This window comes from Pteronotus mesoamericanus, unplaced genomic scaffold (genome assembly GCF_021234165.1).
Source record: "Pteronotus mesoamericanus isolate MK-2021 breed Mesoamerican mustached bat unplaced genomic scaffold, CSHL_Meso_final contig_2, whole genome shotgun sequence".
Lineage (NCBI taxonomy): Eukaryota > Metazoa > Chordata > Mammalia > Chiroptera > Mormoopidae > Pteronotus > Pteronotus mesoamericanus.
Window position 1 is genome coordinate 20,600,330 of NW_026555084.1, and position 21,278 is coordinate 20,621,607.

At 41.0% G+C, this 21,278-nt stretch overlaps 1 protein-coding gene across 8 annotated transcripts in view; it reads right to left on the bottom strand.

Moving 5' to 3' along the window:
• ARHGAP26 (Rho GTPase activating protein 26) overlaps nucleotides 1-21,278 on the bottom strand; it is a 392,428-nt gene that overhangs the window by 242,222 nt on the left and 128,928 nt on the right. For all 8 annotated transcript variants that reach the window (XR_008528711.1, XM_054568251.1, XM_054568250.1 and 5 more), the window contains exon 10: nucleotides 16,801-16,895. Coding sequence is in view for 7 of the 8 variants with exons in the window: in XM_054568251.1 (XP_054424226.1) it covers nucleotides 16,801-16,895 (95 nt within the window). In the remaining variant the exon portion in view is untranslated. The remainder of the gene's footprint in view (nucleotides 1-16,800; nucleotides 16,896-21,278) is intronic.

The window sequence follows — 21,278 nt, forward strand, 5'->3', positions numbered from 1 at the left end:
CTGGAGTGATTCTGGTCTAAGAGCTAGTCCAAGGTTTCTAAACTGCTTTTGAGGTGGAGAAGTTTTATGGAGGTGATCAACCCTGTAATTATGATTATATTAAATATATAGTATTTCTTAAGTGAATACTTGCCACGTCAGGTGCAAAGTTCTTTACATGCATTTGCTCTTTCATCCTCGCACTGCAATCTGCTTGCTCTTTCAAACTGAGGACAAACCCTCCAAAAAGCATACACATGATAGCAAATGGTGTTTGTTGAATTCCTATTACAGAAGGCACTCCAAGAGAAGAGACTTGTACCATAAAAATGAACCTGGGAGAAGTTTATGCTCATTAAAGTTCTTTATCTATGGTCCACAGATGTGTTCCAGAGAGTCCATAAACCACCTTCCCCCCTCTAAATGTCTGCATCTTTCTCTGTGGAAGCAATTCAAACTATCAGATTATCAGAGAAAACTGCAACCCTCAAGAAGTTAAGAATTGCTTATGTAAACCCTCACCTTTAAAGTCTGAGAAAGCCTAAGAAGCGAGTAAGAGGTACATGGTGAAAGAATTAAATCCTGTTACTATCTGAGTCCACAGCACTGCTGAGGGTCACAGAGCAGCACAGCGCTGAGCTCCACGGGGCTCCGCCACGCCCTGAATACCACCAGTCGGGCCCCACAAGCACCAAGCCTGTTCATTCAACCCACCAACTGTCCCTGCTCCTGGCTTATTTCCATGGTTCCAATGACTATGCTCGACCTATTTATGCTGAACATATTTTAAATATTACACATGCTTCTTTTCCTGGATCAATCCTCAATATTCCTTTAAAAAAAAGTTTTTGAAGATATGACCATTTAAGTACAGAGGGGTTGGGGATTCGAGGTGCACTGCTGTGAGGGTGTGAACGTGTGAGGTTGTGAATAAGAGTGTGTGTGAGAGGGAGGAGTGGCAGGGGTGTGTGTGGGCAAGAGGGGTGGGCCAGTGGGTGGAAGAGACGGTGCACTGAGCTTAAGAGGCAGGTGATAGGACAGACACTCAATCCTGGGAGGGTAGCTATTCCTTTGAAGGCCACAGCGGGCACTGGCACCCTAACACAAACGTGACTCAGAAGATGTAATAACTTCTCTCTCTACTAGCACCTTCCAGGGTTCTCCCTCCTCTTCTCAGAAATCGTCATTCTCAGAGCCCAAGTGCCCGTTTCCCACCACCATCCCGTTCAGTGTGCCAGGCCCACTAGGTGTCTGCAGAGTGCTGGCAGCCACTGCTCCAAAGAGATGGCCCTATATTTTGAGGACATAGTGAATTGATTCTACCCTTCTACCGTTCAAAGAGCTGAGCACAAAGGCTTAAGGCTCTGAACTTAAATAAAATCCTACAAAACTACTGTCCAGTGCAGAACTCTGAAGTCCCTAGACCTCTGTGTGTTGCTTAAAGTGTTCCTAGACCACAGACTTCAGAACCAGACATTCCCTTAAAATGGAGGTTCCCAGCCAAACCCCACGTTACTGAGTCTGAACTTCTGAGCTGGGCCTGCAAACCTGGATTTTAACCAACTCCCCAGGTGATTCCGATACACAGTTAGGTCTGAGACCGACTGCCATTGGCTGCCCACCCACCCCCACCTTTTCCTTTCTGTTCTCTTTGCCCTGGAAAGCAAAGACACCCTCTTCTCTACACTGGAGTCATGGAAACAATGTTCTCCAAGTCATTTCCTGCTAGGTGCTCGCTCACCAGCCAACAGTGAGACCACAATAGTTGCCTAGCATACCAAGATCGCAGGGACCTCACAAATGTCACATCAACTTCATGGCACACAGTGTGAATTTCCACTCGGGGCCACAAAGAGGAAGTTCAGACAAACTCAGAGGCTGTGAAGGGTGAGCCATTTGGATTTCCTAGAACCAAGGAAATCAGTCAACTTTTTTTATTTTGGAGTCAAGCAATAACTTTCTTCCCATATTTACCCTCCTTTTGCCCCTATTAGCCACCATCCCTTAAAACAAAATAAAAGGAGCAAAACTCTGGATGACTTGACACTTTCTATGTCAGTCCCTGTAAGATAGCACACTTTCATGTGTGGTGTCAAATTACTTCGTGTTTGAAATGCATCTGACTTTTCATAACAAGAGTGGAGAGAGAAAAAAAGAGAGAACTTACCAGGAATATGGACTGTTAAATGAGGAAGAAAAAAATATAACACAATGAAAGGCAATTGATCAGAACTCATTCCATTTTTTATCCATAATAGAATCAGAACTCATTCTCATTTTATTATGGTGTTTGATAGGATCACAAAAACTGTGATCCTATCAAACACCATAATAAAATAAGAACTACAATAATAACCTAGCACTATATGACCGAGACCATACTAAGCACTATATGTAAATTAATTCATTTAATCTTCACAACAATGTCACAAGGTAGGTATACTCTCATTATCCCATTTGGTAGATGAGCAAAACAAGGCTCAAACAGGTTGAGTACCTTGTGCACAGTTACAGAGTCAGGGTCTGAACCCAGCAGTACAAAGCTGCACCCCAGCACACAGGCCATGGCAAATGAGAAGGCACCGCTGCCACAAGAAAGCTCACATTGACCACCTGAGTCTTCTGTCGTCAAAATGGACTAGGCCCTCCTGTAAGTACCTTAGTGAGCTCCTGCACGTGATCAAATGAGTTCAAACAATACAGGACTCTGTAAAACCTAGAGTGCTTCATAAGTACAAGAGCTCAGAACACCACTCTAGACCAATCCAAAAACAAGAATTCAATAGTGTCCAGTTTGACTGTGGCTTATTTTCTACAGCAGTGGCTATCTCCACATTTTTTTCTGCTTCAAAATGCCCGAAACATGGATACGTAATGCGTTTTTCAAAAGAACACAGAAAGCACTAATCATAAAGAAACAATATGGATATTGGGACTTCACCAAAATGAAGAACTTCCATTCATCAAAAGGTACCTTTGAGAGTGAAAAGACTAACTACAGAATAAGACAAGATATTTGTAATTTATATCTCCAATAAGTCTTTTGTTCAGAATATGTAAAGAATGTCAACAAAGAAGTAATAAATGAACAACTCAATAAAATAGATAAAAGACTTGAATAACCTCTTCATAAAAGAGGACAAATAAATGACTGACAAACATAAGAAATTGGGCTCAACATGATGACTCATCAGGGAAATACAATGAAAACCACAACGAACTATAACAAACACCCTCCTGGATAGAGCTCATTCAAAGACCACCAATACGTACTCCTGACAAGAACATAGACCTACCAGAACTTTCATACATTCTAGTAGAAGAATAAATTGATAAAACCAAACAAAACTAAACATACACTCACTCTGTGACCTAGCAATTCTACCTCTAGATAGATACCCAAGAGAGATGAGTGTATATGTCTACCAAAAGACATATTCGAGAATGCTCACAGTTTTATGCTTTATGCCCAATCTGCAACAAAGCACCAAATATCTATCAATAAAAGAATAAACCGTTGTATGTTTAAACAATGGAATGTCACCCAACAATAAAAAAGAACCAACTACTGCTACACACAACAACACGAATGAATCTCACAGACATAACAGTGAGGGAAAGAAGTTTGACATAAAAGACTACAAATGGTATGATTCTATTTACATAGCATTCAAATACTGGCAAAAGTCATCTAGTGTTACAGATTCAAAATAGTAATTTCGTCTTTTGGGGATGGGTATGAGAAATGAATGGTGTGTGGACACAAGAAAAACTGCTGGGGTGACAGAAACTTGACTTGGGTGTTGCACAGGGAGAGAGCGAGAGAGAGAGAGAGAGAGAGCGCACGCGCGCACATGTAGTCATTAAGATATAGACTTAAAGTAGGGGCATCTTATTGTAATTACACCTTAAGTTATTTAAAAACATTTTTTTAATTAAGACTCACCAGTTATCCTGATTCCAGTGCTTCCTTGCTATGCAAGCCTAGGGGATGAGTAATTGTACTATGCTATTCTTTTTTAAATGCAGATAATGAAAGTACCTACCTCATGGTGTTGTTGTGAAGGTTAAATGAGAGATGTATAAGGCATTTCAGTGTCAGACACACAGTAAATGCTCCCAAAACAAGTTATCACAGGGGTAAATGGGGCCTGAAGAGGGAGGAGGCAGGATGGCAAGCGTGGAGTAGGATAAAAGTTATGGAGGGAGATGGGCAGGTGTGTATGTTTTAAAAAGGAAAATAAAGAGCCACAGGCACTTCTGATACTCATGACCCCACCCCCAAAACACTCACAAACAGCCCTGAAAATCACACCACTGCCACAGAGCAAGCCCGGCCAAGGGCTGAAGTGACACGCAGGCTCTGACATCAAAGCCATTTCCCTTTTCCTCCTGAGTGAAACATCAGAATCCTCTATTTCCCCTTTTTGGAATGAATGCCTGATCATTGATAAGAACAAAGAAGGAATCCTTAGCCAATTCTAGAAAATTCTGCAAAGGAGCTTCAAATGAGAAACAGAACAAATGACTTACAGTCCTTTCTAGAGCTCAATCCTAAGATTCTACTTAAAATATAGCACCTCCTTTTCACTCTGAATCAGTCCTTGGTTAGTGCTATATCGGGAACAGCTTGAGAATCATGATCAAGGATCTGCAATTTTCTCTAAGCTGGCACCCCGCCTCTCACACAACAGGGGTGGTGCAGAAAACAGTTATTCATCTATCACAGGGAAACTGCTACCCACCACTGTATTTCCTCCAACTCTGGCCCCCAAAAAGAGCCCACAGAAAGCCATACATCATTTAGCAACACATCTAGGAGCTGGGATGACTGATGTCAGCTCAGAGCCTCCTCGTCAGCCAAGAACAAGCAGAATCACAACCAGTCCTGACTCCAGGGTTACTCGACAGCTTTCCTACTCTAATCTTATTCCTGAATCTGAGTCAACAATAGTGATCTCAGTGGCTTGGCAATTTACCCATTTCCTACTGGACAAGGAAATGCTATTACTAACTCCACCCCACTGAAACAAACACAGTCAGAATCTAACAGTACTGTTCTTTCTAAATAAACCTCCAAAAGAGTTAGGGTTTACTCATTCATAAGATTATAAATCTTCTGTTGGCAAGAGTTTGGGTCCCAGTTTCCATCCACACTTACAGTACACTTAAGGGTCAAGTTCAGAATAAAAGGAGGACTGTGGCACCCACAGAACCACATGTTCTCATGGCCTGTGTTTGTAACCTGCCTCACTATGTTTATATAGCAAGACAGAGGGAAATGATGAAAGCTTGGAGGATGGGGCTGCCCTCCGCAGGTGAAAGCTGTGCAAGTGCCTGGGAGAGAAAGTGGTCTTTGCTTCTCAAGTGCTCTTTGCTTCTCAAGTGCTCCTGGGAAACTGATTTCTACCAGCTCCTGGACAGTTACAAGCGTTCAAGGTTCAGTAAATCTTCATTTCCACAAACATATGGCAAACATTCACTTACACAAATATAGGGCCAAAGTTGGGCAGAATAAACTTGGAGAATGACATTTCTTCCATGTCTGTCTCAAAGACTGCAGGCTCAAATAGAGACCAGGCAAGTAAGCAAAATGAGGGAAACTGGGGGAGAAATTCTTTATTGCCCCAACAAGAACAGGCTTGGTCTCCTTTTCATTAAAACATACAGCCTTTTGTTTTTCATTTGCACTTTTACTTTTTGATAGAGACATAGGAACAAAAGAGTATTTCCCCTCTATTGGAAAAACAACAGTACAAGGCAAAGTGACAGCTGTCACCTGTTTTCATGGTGAAGACCGCAGCCAAATGAAAGGCCATGCCCCACCTAGCAGAGTTATCCATCATTCAGCTCTGCAGACAGCTGATACATGGGAAGGCAAGACCACAGCATTTACAGATTTTTCCAATTTTAAGATGCTGCCTCAAACACTACTCAAGCCAAACCAAACACGTCTGCCGACCACCAGTTTGCAACTTCTGGGGTCTGTGTCTGTCTGTCTCCGCCTCTCTCACCTGAGCTCCATTCCAGAATATCGTGGCATGTTATAAAGTCATCACCATGCAGCAGGACCAATAATGATGCCTGTCTGTGTTCTTGGTTAACCTCAAAGTCAAACACAGCAAAGCATCTCTACTTTGTCAACAGAGGAAGAACTTGGGCTACTTTCCCATTTCTCTCAATGCTCAGGACTCAGTGTCATCACTGAAGGACAACATTAATCTGCTATTTGGAGATTAAAAGTTACAAACCTGCACAAACTATGCATGCCCTGAGTTAATGAACTATTAAAAGTCCCTGCATGTTACAGATCCTTAGGCACCAGAAGAATATATAATATGCCATGAGAAGCTGGGTGGGATCCAGGAGAGAGAGATAGAGTGAGAAAGAAACTAGAAGTTGCAAATTGGTGGCCCGCAAACTGTGGCTAAGATTTATTGAGTGTTTATAATAGGCCAAGGACTTTACATTTACATATATTGTCATTTATTCCTCACAATAACTGTATGAACTAGGTACTATCACTATACCTCTTTAAAAAACCTGATATTCAGAAATTGCTTACACAATGTCACACTGCTGGTAGGTGGCAAAGCCTCAGCTTGAACCCAATCTGCCTGACTTTAAAAGCAAAGGCCCCACCTTCACCACAATGTGGTACTGCCCTCATGCACATGCTGGATGTGTCCTGAGATCCAGTATCACCAGCTCCTTAGGAGGAAGAAGGCACTGGACACACCTCTCCCCCCTCTCTCTCTGTCCCCCTCTCTCCCTCTCTCCCTCTCTCTCTTCCCCCCCCCACCCCCCTAAGAAATTTTTAAAACAAAAGCAGACTTCTAATTAATTTTTTCTAATTAATTAGCTGAGCAGGGACAGGGTGGTGGTGCTCCAAGTGGTCTATAGCTGTCTGCTGGGTGTGCTGATCCTGGCGTTTCCAAGGTGTTGCAGGCCAAGGTCAGCCCCCACCTGAGTTCTGCCCGGGGCCATTCAGCCTGAGCTATAAAGCAATCTGAGATGGCTGCTCTCTTGTGCTGGGTATGGAGATTCCAAGGCAAAGCCAAGCTGTGAATCTAGGCTGGCTAATGCTAGTGCCAGGTCTGGGGCTCACTGTGGCCAGCTGTTGCTTGTTTGATAGGATTTAGGAAGTTGTGAGGCATGAGCCAAGACCAGTCATTCATATGGGAAAGCACCTTGGGTGGGCCTATAAATTGGGTGGGAGGGAGTCTCTGGGGATCTCCAAGGTTGGTCAAACAGTGTTAGCCAGGTTGATGGAGTCTCGGATATGGCGCCACCTTGCCGGCTCTGTGGAGGGAGGGCTCAACAAAGGGACAATGGCCTCTGCTCGCCTTAATGCCAGACACTTCAGTTTCTCCCTGTATGCCACTGATGCCTTTCAAGCTGCTACCCTGGTGCTGGAGCTCACAGGGAGTGTGTCTGAGTAGGTGAGTTCACATGTGGGTTCTTTAAGCGGTACTGCTTAGGATCCCAGAAGTTTCTTCCAAATCAATCCCCGCTGGTTTTTTTCAGCCAGAAGCTGTGGGGACTTATCTTTCTGGCACTGGAACCCTGGGCTGGGGGGGCCTGGTGTGGATCTGGGACTCCTCTCTCCTGAGCTATCCCTTCCAAATTTTTATCCACCACACGTGGGTTTGGAATTAGCCTGCTCTCCATCTGTGCCCCTCCTACCAGTCTGGATGGATGCAGTTTCTTTAATTCCATGGTTGTCAGCCTTCCATTCAACTTGATTTCTGACAGTTCTGTGTGATGGTTGTTCTATATTTTAGTTGTAATTTTGATGACCTTGTGCAAAAAGGCAAGCCACGTCTGCCTATACTGCCATCTTGACCTGAATTATTTCGATTATTTCTAATTAATTATTTAGAAAGGATCTGATCCTAATGAATGAATACACCATAACCTATTACAGGCTACAGCACTGACCTCTTGGGAGAAAATGTCCCAAAATAATTAGTAACACAGCAACAATACGATCTATAGAGTAAGTATGTCCAATAACATTAGTCAATTCCCTACATTTTTAATTTTAAAGGAGACTGAAGTCAAAAAATATCAGGAAGCCCAGACAAAGAAATCTTTGACGCATTAAGTTGCATGGCTCCTAAATGTAACAGATATTGATTGCCTATTACATGCCAGCTCTAAGGCTAGATACTCGGGACACAGGAATAAGCTAATTTTAACACACTATACCAGGAGAAAACATTATTCATTGCTGAGATGAGTAAGACTCAGGAAAAATGCAAGTACTTATTACTACTGTTGATAACAAACAATGAAAAAATATTCTAATTCGAGAAATCTAGTTAATTTAAAAAAATTTTTTTCATTATTACTATTCTCTCTCACGGTTAATAGGCATGTACATAAGTAGAAGTTACTAATTGAATTGTCTCCTCTTTAGATTTATATAGCACAAAAATTTTGGTATAGGTTTTTAAAAAATAAATATTTCATATGTAGAAATTGGAAAACAAACTGGTATACCAAATCAGTAAACCCCCAAATTTTACTATGCAAACTAAAAAAAAGAAATAAGGTTGACTTATTTCATACCACAATTCATTAACCACCATATCCCATTCTTATTTAAACCAGAATCAAACAGCACATACTCTCTAATAAAATAAAAAAAAATCTCAATGACAAGTTCAAACTACATGAATTCTAAACATTCCAAGAACTTCTCAAGTAGATTATTCTACAGAATGGCCAAAAAGCAATCCAGAAAGTACAATATTTCCGCCTGCTCTACCCCCACCCAAATCATAGAAGTCCAAGCAGTATAACACCGTCCCGAGGAAGGAAAAAGCCATTTCCTCTCTGAAATGTCATTGGCATTGAGACCAGTGCTCTTACCCAACCAGCAGGAAGGCAAAATCAAATATTATTTCAAACAAGGGGTGAGAAGGGGAGGTGAGGGGAAGTTTGAAACCAGGAAAAATGCATTCATCTGTTGCAAAAGATAAAGCCACACTGCACCCTGAAGGCAAGTAGGACTGCCTGGTTCTCAGCACCACTGGGCAGCCAAAATTACCCCGCTATTTTCTTCACCATCCTCAAATATGCAGTCCCCGAAGCCAAGAGCCTGACACTTCAGAAAGCAAGGTAAAATGTAATGTTTACACAGAGGCTAGATGAACTGTGCATGCTTGCTTTTACAAGAAAGTGGGTATGAAATGATCCATCATAGAAGGGTGGGAGGAAGGAATTTCTAGAGAAAAATGAGTCACTTAGAATGCCTTTCCCTTAAGGAGTAATATTCACATGATGATGTCTACCTCAGAACTACACACGCACACACCACTGACTCCTGTCAATGTATAAAGGACAGCTAATTTTCAACTGGACAACCTTGTAGTTACTAATACATATACAAAACTGCCATCTAGAGGCTGAACACTGAAACAAAGTCTGTTACATAAGATGATTCTTTTTGGAAAATACAATCTTACACTCATACAATCTCACAAAGACACACAAACAAGTGCATGCCACATACCACATACCAAACTGGAGGTCACAGTATTATTTTAACTTCAAAAGTAGTATGGTTTCCTTTTTAGGTCATAAATTGGAAGGAGAAACATATAGCTTTTTATCTTGTTCAGGAAAAATATATATGTATAAATAACTAGTTATGACATACATACTTTGGAAATTGAAAATGGAATCTTCCCATAGCAGCCCCGTGGCACATATACATTTAATACATCTGTATTTACTCGCAACTTAGTGGTGACTGGAAAATTCATAACACTATAGGAAAAGGAACACCATCAAGATGGGTAAAAAGGGCTCAAAGATAGAACCACCAAATCTAAGGTTCACCATAAGTACAGTGAAGTCCTTTTAGGGGAGGGGGAAAAAATTCAAAGGCACAACCTTTTCCAACACAGGACTGCATCAGGTATAAGTATTAATGCATTCCACCTTCAAAGCCATCCTGCCAACTGGGTTTGATAAGCCCCATCTTATAGACATGGTGAAACCACCTGCCCAAACTCACATGGCTGGTAAGGGGCAGATCCTAAATTCAAACTCAGGGTTGCTTTGATCTTTTACCCGTAACGTGCAGCCTGCAATAAAAACATACTTGATATAAAGGTGGTGACATATTAGAGAGTTTGAATAGATTTTTCAGATCCTCCATAAGTCTTTCTAGCCTCCACTATCCTTACTTTAACTAATCCTCCATTTTCCTGTGGGGTTTTTGTCCTACCTATACAGACACGCAGATCATGTGTGTACTTGCTGAAATTTTAGATTAAAAAGCAACTAACATGATTAAGCTCCTATAGTCTCTTTCACAATAGTTCACCAAAATCCCCAAAGGAAAAATAATGTAACTCAAAAACTGCACTTCCGTTAAAAAAAAAAAAAAATTGAACAGCCATATGCACACAGTACTGCATTAAAAGCTGTATAACATGATGTTATTCTGCCTCTGGGAGCTAATTACCAGAGACAGATATTTAGAAATGAACAGAGGTATATAAAACATGCCTAATTAAACAACCAGCCTACCAACACACACACAAAAAGCTCATATACTTGTGCGAATACACAGGACATGATGGGAAGACAAGGACAGAAGTGATAGTGAGGTGACATGCCTCGCTGGGATGGGTCCAGAGGAAAGCTGTCTCTCTTTACCCTTTAGTAGAAAGCTTGCAAAAGGAGGACTTCAGATTTCGTTTGAAAAAAAAAAAAAAAAATCAAATGACGATTTTTAAGAAGGAAAGTCTGATAGATTCATAGTGCTTCATTAAACTTTATTGTCTCCACTGTCAGTACAGTCTCTGTTATGCAACATAAATGAGGAAGGCAGGAAGAGAGGAATGGAGAGAGGAAATGAACACAGGGTATTCCAGTCATGACATCATTCTTTGTAAAAATGAAGGGGTAAGGTCCCTCTGTGTATTACATTTCCCCTATAGCATTCTAGTCCTGCACGTTTGCTGGAACACTCAATGTACTATACCTTTATAACAATGCCTTCAATTGCCTGAACATGTGTGCGCGCGCACGCGCATTCTAAAGTCAAAGTTCTGTGAAGGCAATAACTATGTTTGTCTTGGTCCCCATTACACCCCCAGCACCAACTACCCTTGTCATCTCCAATACATTGTCCTATGCTGCCACCTCTGGTGAGTAATATCTTCAAATGTATGGACTTCTGCTGGAGGCAACTAGTCCTGGAAAAAATAAAGCATTCTTGTTTCCTTTCCCCAAGTATCAACACTGCCCCTCAAGAGGCTACATTGATTCAGTGAATCGAAAAGCCTTTTGTTTCTATCATTTTCCATATGGTTTAGTGGTTCCTCCAAGAAAACATTTGGGAGAAAACAACCATGTGTCACGTACATCTGTGAGAAATTCCTTAAAAATAAACAAATCCAAGGATGTTGGGAGATGACTACTACTGTGATTCTTCAGCTTAAACAAATATTTTCCCTACATTTGCTCATTAGTTTCCATAAGATGCTGCAAGGTGGAGTTAATCATTTAAAGTGACTGAAGACAGACACTGACAAGTATAAGAAATTCGCATACCACTACCACTAATACACAGGCTGTTTTTAGATGAAGTCCATTTTTTAAAGTTTTATGTTTCAATTACAGTTAACATTCATTATTATTTTATATTAGTTTCAGATGTACAACACAGTGGTTAGACCATGATATAATTTATAAAGTTATCCCCCCAATAGATGAAGTCCCTTTTTAACTCAGGAATTTTACATGAACTCTCTCCAAAAGAACTGACACACTTTCAGGAAAAAAATGACAAATCTAGTCTTTATTCAATTAACAAATATAAAATACAAAATTTCCAACACCCTTTGTTATCTAGGCTAGCCCTGGAAGGGGCAGTCTCTCCCTAGTCAGAAAGATTTTCAAGGTGTCAAAACACCAAACTGTATTTAAAAATACCTAAAAATAAAAAAAAAAAATACAAGTAATATAGCAGAACTACCATATTTTGCCGTGTATAATACACACCCACATATCTGTGTGCATTATACACAGGATTATTATGCCCATGGTATGCATTCATTATACTCATGTATAATGTGCATCCTTATTTTTCCCTCAAAAATTCAGACCAAAAAGTGCGCATTATACACGGCAAGATACGGTATCTACTCACTTCCTGATTATTAAGAAGATATTTAGCAGCCTCATCCGCACCATGACTGAAACCCCTCATTTCATGCCAAAAGAAGAGACAGCAACTTAGAAGAAATCAACTTCCCGAACCCGCTGCGTATGTTGAGTATGACACATTTGCTCTCAGCTTATAAATGGGACATGCAAAGCTTTTCTGGGGGAAAGTGTCAACAGGGGTAGAAATGAGATGGAGGAACCACGGTGAGTTTTAATTGCCTAAAAAGCTACTCTCTGTAACTTCTGGGGAAACATCTGAAGGAGAAAGCAGAAAACAATTGTTTCTGGAAGCATCTCCATCTAACAGAGAGCTGCAATGCAAGGCTTGTCCTCAACCAAACAGCCATGTGAATGAACGATCACCTCTAGGAACTATTCATTTGACCAGCATCAAACAACTGGCTCCACTTCCAAACAAACACACTTTCTTAACCTCTTTCATGAGGGCCAACAATATAAATTCTCTTAACATTTATGGTTAGAATAGAGGAGAAGAAAGATGTCTATAAGAGCTTAAAGCATCCTGACTTAATATTTGTTTAAAATCAAGAATAAGCAATTTTAATTGGAAGCACACTTTTTGTAATATGCATTGGCTACCCCAATTCAACATACCCTTCCACACAACCTTCCTCTATTACCTTCCCCTCTCACATTCCAAACATGGTCAAAGATTGGGGTATTTTCTTTTCTTTACAAGTTATATTTACTTCTCTGCATTTAGATTCTAATCTTAAGAAATATCAAGTCTGATGAACATGTAGAATGAGCTAATTAAAATAAATAACAACAGCTTATACTTGTTGAGAATTTATTATTTGCCCACTCTACCAAGTATTTTTATATGCATTTTCTTCTTGACTCTTTACAATTCTAGGAACTAGGTACTATTTAACTATCTTTATTTTCCAGATAATGAAATCAAGGCCCCAAGATTAAGTAACTTGCCCAAAGTCACATGGCTACCAAACAAAGTCAAAATTTAGATCTAGGTTGCCTGACTAGAGAACCAGCATTGTAATGACTAAACTGTTAAAGAGACACAGTTAGTTTCCATGAACTTCTTTTTTAAATTATATTTTATTGATTATGCTATTACAGCTGACCGCATTTTTCTTCCTTTGCCCCCTCCACGCAGCACCCCCTCAGACAATTCCCACATCATTGTTCATGTCCATGGATCATGTGTGTAAGTTCTCTCACTACTCCATTTCCTATTCTGTACTTTATATCCCCATGGCTATTCCGGGATTACCTATTTGTACTCCTGAATCCCCTCACCTCCTCACCGATTCTTCCACACCCCTCTCCCATCTGGCAACCATCAGAACACTCTCTGTATCCATGATTCTGCCTCCGTTCTTCTTGTTTGCTTAGTTTGTTTTTTAGATTTAATTGTTGATAGGTATGTATTTTTTGCCATTCTATTGTTCATAATTTTGATCTTTTTCTTAAGTAAGCCCCTTTAACATTTCATATAATAATGGTTTGGTAATGATGAACTCCTTTAGTTTTTAATTGTCTGGGAAGCTCTTTATCTGCCCTTCAATTCTAAATGATAGCTTTGTTGGGTAGATTAACCTTGGCTATAGGTCCCTACTTTTCCTGACATTGAATATTTCTTGCCAGTCCCTTCTGGCCTGCAAAGTTTCTTTTGAGAAATCATCTGACAGTATTATGGAAACTCCCCTATAGGTAACTTCTTTTCTCTTGTTGTTTTTAAGATTCTCTCTTTATCTTTAACCTTTGGCATTTTAATTATGATGTGTCTTGGAGTGAGCCTCTTTGCATCCATGTTGTCTGGGACTTTCTGTGCTTTCTGGATGAGCGGAAAACTTCACCAAATTAGGGAAGTTTTCTTTCATTATTTTTTCAAATAGATTACCAATTTCTTGCTCTTTTTCTTCTTCTTCTGGCACCCCTATGATGTGAATGTTGGACCTCTTGAAGTTGTCCCAGAGGCTGCTTACATTATACTTGTTTTTTTGGATTCTTTTTTCTTCTTATTGTTCTGATTGGTTGTTTTTTGCTTATGTTCCAAATCACTGATTTGATTCTCAGCTTCATCCACTCTACTGTTGTTTCCTGTAAATTGTTCTTTAATTCAATTAGTGTATCCTTTGTTTCTGACTAGATCTTTTTTATGCTGTTGAGGTCCTCACAAAGTTCCTTAAGCATCCTTATAACTAGTATTTTGAACTCCGCATCTGACAGATTGCTTATCTCCATTTTGTTTAGTTCTTCTTTTGGGAGTTCTGATCTATTCTTTCATCTGGGCCATGTTTCTTTTTCTCCACATTTTGGAAGCTTCCATGTGTTTGTTTCTATGTTTTAGGTGGAGCTGCTAAGATTCCCCATCTTGCTAGCGTGGCCTAACGTAGTAGGTGAACTGTAGGGTCCAGTGGTACAGGCTTCTCGATCATCCAACGTGGGTACTCAAGGTGTGCCCTTCATGTGATCTGAGTACACCCTCCTTTTGTAGTTGAGCCTTGGTTGCTGTTGGCAGATCAATGGAAGGGTTTACCCAGGCCAGTCAGCTGCAAAGATTGGCCGTGACCACTTACTACCAACCTCTACCCTCCGTGGAGGATCAGCTGTGCAGGGACAGGGTGGTGGTGCTCCAACGTGGCTGTGGTCTATAGCTGTCCACTTGGTGCACAGGCTCTGGGGTTTCCCAGGTGTTGCAGGCAAAGGTCAGCCCCCACCTGAGTTCTGCCCGGGGTCATACAGCCTGAGCTATAAAGCAATCTGAGATGGCTGCTACTTGTGCTAGGTCTGGAGGTACCTAGGCGAAGCCAAGCTGTGAATCTAGGCTGGCTAATGCTAGTGCCAGGTCTGGGGCTCACTGTGGCCAGCTGTTGCTTGTTTGATAGGATTTAGGAAGTTGTGAGGCATGAGCCAAGACCAGCCATTCATATGGGAAAGCACCTTGGGTGGGCCTATAAATTGGGTGGGAGGGAGTCTCTGGGGATCTCCAAGGTTGGTCAAACAGTGTTAGCCAGGTTGATGGAGTCTCGGATATGGCGCCACCTTGCCGGCTCTGTGGAGGGAGGGCTCAACAAAGGGACAATGGCCTCTGCTCGCCTTAATGCCAGACACTTCAGTTTCTCCCTGTATGCCACTGATGCCTTTCAAGCTGCTACCCCGGTGCTGGAGCTCACAGGGTGTGAGTCTGAGTCAGTCTGTGTGTGGGTTCTTTAAGAGGAACTGCTGGGGACTCCAGAATTTTCTTCTACTGACTGAATCCCCACTGGTTTTCTCAGCCAGAAGCTGTGGGGACTTATCTTTCTGGCACTGGAACCCTGAGATGGGGGTCCTGCTGCAGGGCTGGGATTCCTCTCTCCTGAGCTATCCCTCCAGAATTTTTATCCACCACATGTGGATGTGGGACCAGCCTATTCCACATCTCCGCCCCTCCTACCAGTCTGGATAGATGCAGTTTCTTTAATTCCATAGTTGTCAGACTTCTATTCAACTTGATTTCTGATGGTTCTGAATGACGGCTGTTCTATACTGTAGTTATAATTTTGATACGGTTGTGTGAAAAGGCAAGCTGTATTCACCTATGCTGCCATCTTCCATGAATTTCTGACCTAGGCCAAAAGGACATGCTCTCTGCATGAGAGCTCTAGCAGCCTCCAGCAGCTACAGTGCAGACAGACAGTACGGTAAAAGAAGGCATTCCACACCTTCTCACACACAGAGGAGTACACCCAGGTGGCACTCAATTTTGGATCCTCCAAGAGCTGGACTAATTGGCCACAAGTAAACATCCCCAGGAGGGTAGAAGTACTGGCTTAACAACATGGTGTGACCTTTTGTTTAATAAAGGGGAGAAATTAAGTGACATTATGTGCGAATCACGCTGGGATTTAAGGATCTTCATGCTAACACTGCTGATCTTGAGCAGACAGCTCAAATAAGCTGAACACGTGGCTTTCATGGAAAGAATTAACCTGTTGCCAAGGAAAGTGTCTCTAAGAATTGGAATGTTGTCAAACTAGCTTAGCACCACAAAATGGTACAACTTAATGAGACTCTATAAATCTTGAGGACTACAACACAGAGCTCTCTCTCCAAAGACTGTGATTTCACAAGTGGGTTGCTGTCTTTTCTAGACACACACACACACACACACACACACAGTGGCAGGTGAAATGCTGTAACTAAAAGCTGCCTTCTTTTTTTTTAATTGAGGAGAACGTCTTCCTCCCTTCCCTATACACAATTCCTTTCTAACTATTTTATTAAATTTTAAAAATTAAACATTTTTTAAAGTAAAAATATCTCAAATAGCTTTTAAAGTCATGCTCAATAGTCGGTTTTATTTAAACATCTATTCAACTTCCTGAGATATAACACACATTCCTAAGACAAAAAGCTCTCACATTAAAATAAAACCAACCAACCAACCAACCAACCAACAGCTCAGTGCTGAACCTGAAGGAGTGGAGAGGCTAGACTGATCCTTACAAATCAGCAACAAGCCAGAGGTCTATTTCCAACAGAGTATTAGTAGAGGGGAGGGGAAGGGAAAGAGGGGGAAAACCAGAAAGTTTTGACTGAGTGGAAAACATAAGAAATCCAAATTCAGTAATATTTATTCCTGGAAAAAATGTGACAGCAACTCACCTGTCCACTGCTTCTACGTCAAAGCAAAATCTCTTCTCAATGGAGTCTGTTTTCCGCCGTGTGCAGGATTTGAGGGTGACCGACTCATCTTCTCCCTGTTGGGAACACACAGACTATCAAACTGGGGCCAGAATAAGGGATCTGCTCCTCTCCACGACACCCGTGCCACATGAACAGGCGTGGTCACTTCCTCTTCTCAAATCTGAGTGTTTAAGACCACAGGAGGTAAAAGGTTCATCCTAAGTCCCAATAAGGAAGCTGAAAAATTCGTCAACCATGTTCTTCTTGGAGTCAAATGTTGCTATTACTGGTACATCATGATGGTCTAGCATCACCCTATGTTACATTGAATTCTTGTTGATATTGTTTAAAATAGGCTTAATTTGTAAGTTTGATATGAGTCAAAACAAGACGACCTTGAGGTTTCCTCCCAACTCAGGCTTTTCAAATCTTGGTTCAGTCATCACTTTTCAGGAAAGTCTTACTGGACCAGGTCAAATACGCTCATAGATGTTCACACAACACAACATATCTCTCCCTCCCTCATTTCTCATGGATATGAACGATGATTCATATAACGTGTCTCTCCTCATTAGACTCTAATCTCCCTGAGGAAAGGGACTGTGTCTGTTTTTGCTTACTCTTGTGTCCCCGGAGTCTAAACAGGCCCTGGAGCAGAGTAAGTACTTAATAAATGTTTTAACAGGCATACTGGGGTATAACAAATGTGTAATAAACTGCACATGCTTAAAGGTACAATTTTTGAGTTTTTACATGGATACATGCATGAAATCATAACCACAATCAAGCTAGTGAACATTTCCAGCACCTCCAAGATTTCCTGCTGTCCCTTTGTAATCCATCCTTCCACCCAGCAAACACTGAGTCTGCTTTCTGTCACTATAGGTACATCTGCATGGTTTATAACTTTATAGAAGCAGAATCTCCTTTTATGTTTGACTTCTTTTACTCAGCATAATTCTTTTGTAATTCATTCACATGATTGTGTAAATCCAAAATTTATTTCTTCTTGTTGCTGAGTAGTATTCTACTATACAAATGAAATGCAACAGTTTTATTATATAGTACTCATTTTCTCTTTCTGTCACATAGGAATTTGTTAAGATTTCTGTTTCTCCTGCCTCTCCAAACTTCTTTTTCTGAACTAGGGGGGAAATGAACAAACTTGCCTAGTTTATTGATATAATAGGAAATGTGATGGCCTATGGTAAAACTAACCAGGCATTAATATCAGAATAGCACACAAAAACACAGAAGACCTAGGAACAGACGGTTTATATTCACAGGCCTTACATTTATTGTTTTTTTCACTGAATAGCTAACATTAAGTTCTCAGATTGAGAGCTGCTCTTTCTGCAATGTGTAAACATATGAGTGTAAATGCCCAAACACATTGGATTCTGACCATGTGGATGTCTAACTGTATTGCAGAGTGAATGACGAAGGACCTACTTTTATTTTGAAAGCTTAGTGGGAGGTATTCCTGGTGAATGGGAGGGAACAGAGGATCTATAAAATATTGTCAAATGTAAGGAAAAAAAGAAAATTCTGTTCCAAGGATGACTATACCATATCAAGAAAAAAATCTATAAAGATGATCTGTTCAACTACTAGTGTTTAAAAAAAGTAGGCAATACAAATGAAAATCACTTAGACAAATAAATGAAAAGTTACAACTGTGACAAACACTATAGAAAAAAAAGCAGGTTGTGTTACAGAAGCTTAAATTAAGGGAATTTGACCTGGTCAGGAAGGTCAGCAAAGGCTTTCTTGGGCTGGTACTTAAAGGATTCGTGAGATAAAACCAGGAGAACAGCACTGGGGATGGAGAAGAGCAGGCAGAAAAGCCCCGCGGTCAGGGTCCTGGGTGCCTGAAGGAACTGAAGGGAAGCTACTGTGGCTAGAATTCCAGAGCAAGAGGGAAAGTGGACCGAGAAAGGGTTTGAGGAATGCAGGGGCAAGAACATGCAGGTTCTGGTCTGTGTCCTGAGAGCAGTGGGACAATGAAAGGTTCGAAGCAAGGGAAGGGGCAGGGTCAGCTTCGGGCTGCTGCAGACCTCCTGCTGAGGGGCGCCTCATCCCAGACTGGGATGCAGGAAGTCTCTTTCACCACACACAAGGGCTGGTCTTTTGGAGGATAGGACACATCTGCCCATACCTCCTGGCCTAAAGCTCACATAGAAAAGTGCATACTTTCAAAGGACATAATCCAAATAAAGGGACAGTGAAAGGTGAGAAAGGGTGGAGCAAAAGCACGTTAAGAAGAGAAAACACCCTATAATCTATGTTAAGTCTACCTCCATCTCCTTGGAAAGCTTTGTACAAACACATATAGAAAGACATCACATGATCCTCCTGCATAAATTAAAAAGACATCACCTCTAGACAACCAGTCTTCATATTTCTTCCACCCTAAAGCTAAGGAAACAGAGCTATACCCTGGAAGGCTATTTATTTATATAATGTTATATATTAATATTATTCTTTATATATTAATTTATTTCATATGTAACATATTATCATAGTTAGTTATATAGTTATATATTATATATTATTATTGTGATAGGCCTCAGAATCAGGAGACGCAGACCCCAGAATCAGGGATTGCGTGCTGGCTCTATCATTAATTACTTGTATAACTTTAGAAATCATTTTCTCTCTCTGAACCTCAATTTTCTCTTTTGTTAACGAGGAATATTGGATCAAACAGGATAATATAGAACAATAAAAGGGCTTAGAAATATATGAAATGTGATACAAACACAAGGAATTACTGTTAGGAAAATTATTATAATATCGAGCTCCTAAGGTAGTGATCGTTATGTGTCCAGCTCTGTCCCAAGAAGTTTACAAGCACTAATTCATACAAACCTCTTAACAACTTAATGAGTTGTTTACTATTATCTCACTAAAGTCTGGGGAGTCCCAAACATCCGCCATAATTGGTCTCTGCCCTACACTTTCAAGTATGATGAGAAGTAGAAAAAATACAAGAGAGTTCTTCATTAAAAGTTTAGGAAAGCACAAGATAAAAAGTCCCAAAATAAAGACTGTGTGAGGGAATGACTTGGTGAAGCTGATTTCTAGAAGGACTAAGATTTGGAAAAGGACTATGACTCAACCCAAGGAAGGCAGGCCTAATTCTACTTCTATTCATGAATGTCAGGGGATATCTACAAACACAGTTTTTTAAAAAAATGTTCCCTCTAACTCTAATTTCTCTGTGTTTTGATATTTTCACATCTGTTTTCTTGAGAGAATTTATAGGTCAACCCCACCTCTGACAAGAAACATTCAAAAAGCCTTGGTTCTTTTGCTTTAATACAGGGAAGGAATAAAGATGCTGATAAACTTCTATGTTGTGGCCTAAGAAAAAGAAAGTCAGGAAAAAAATTGGAAATATTAGAGAGCAAGGGGACAGCATGGCAGAAGAGTTAACAGTAATGATAACAGCATCTAACATTACTGACCCAGGCTGTCTAATTTCAAAACCAGTGCCCTGAGCCTCTACACTGTAATGCCTACACACGTGCAAACCCAATGCTGCATAAAAATGCACCACAGTGAAGTTCAGGGTTGGAACACTGATAGAGGACTACATTATCAACGGATCAGACATAGCTGAAAAATTACTTAAAGACAGAACCAGAGACTTCAGAATGGAGTCCAGAGATTTAAAGAGATGAAAAATACAAATATTTTTACTGGAAATATTTAAATATTTCCAGAAGAAGATAACAGAAGTAATGGGGAGGGGGAAAATTTCAAAGTGATAATCACTGGGAATTATCTAAAGTTACTGAAAGACTCCAATCCTCAAACCCTAGGACCATCAAAATGAAATGCAGAATACCAAGAAGCAGAAGGAGGAGGAGGAGGAGGAGGAGGAGGAGGAGGAGGAGGAGGAGGAGAAGAAAATAAGATACTAAGATCAGCCAGATCACCTAAAAAGGAAATGCATGCAATGAGTATGTTACCGTAGACAGTCAGAGGGCCAGGGAGTCTCCCACAGTGGCCAAGTTGGAGGCAAGGGGAGGTTCTTACACGAAGCCCGCCGAAAGCTATGAAGATAAATTGGACCGGACCTGAGTGCACCGAAAGCTAGAAAGATAAACGGACAGGATCCCTACATGCCAAAAGCTAGGAAGGTAATTGGATAGGAAAAAAGCCCTCCCCTCCTTATTCCTGTAAGAACCTCGGGCTTGAGCAGGAAGGGAAGATGGTCTCTGAGACAGAAGTCTGCCATTCTCCCAGGTCATGAAGCACGTGGATAAAACCTCCCTCCTTCTGCACCAGCACCTGTCTCCCGAGTTTGGCTTTTGTTGCAGCAGGCAGCTGAACATGCAAGGGTGGGTGGTTTTGCCTGCCACCACCCACCCCCAGCCCCCGGTTACAAGTACACCCAGAGGAAAGGAGATCCTTGGAGCACAACAGCAGTGACTCAGAGCCTGGTGCAG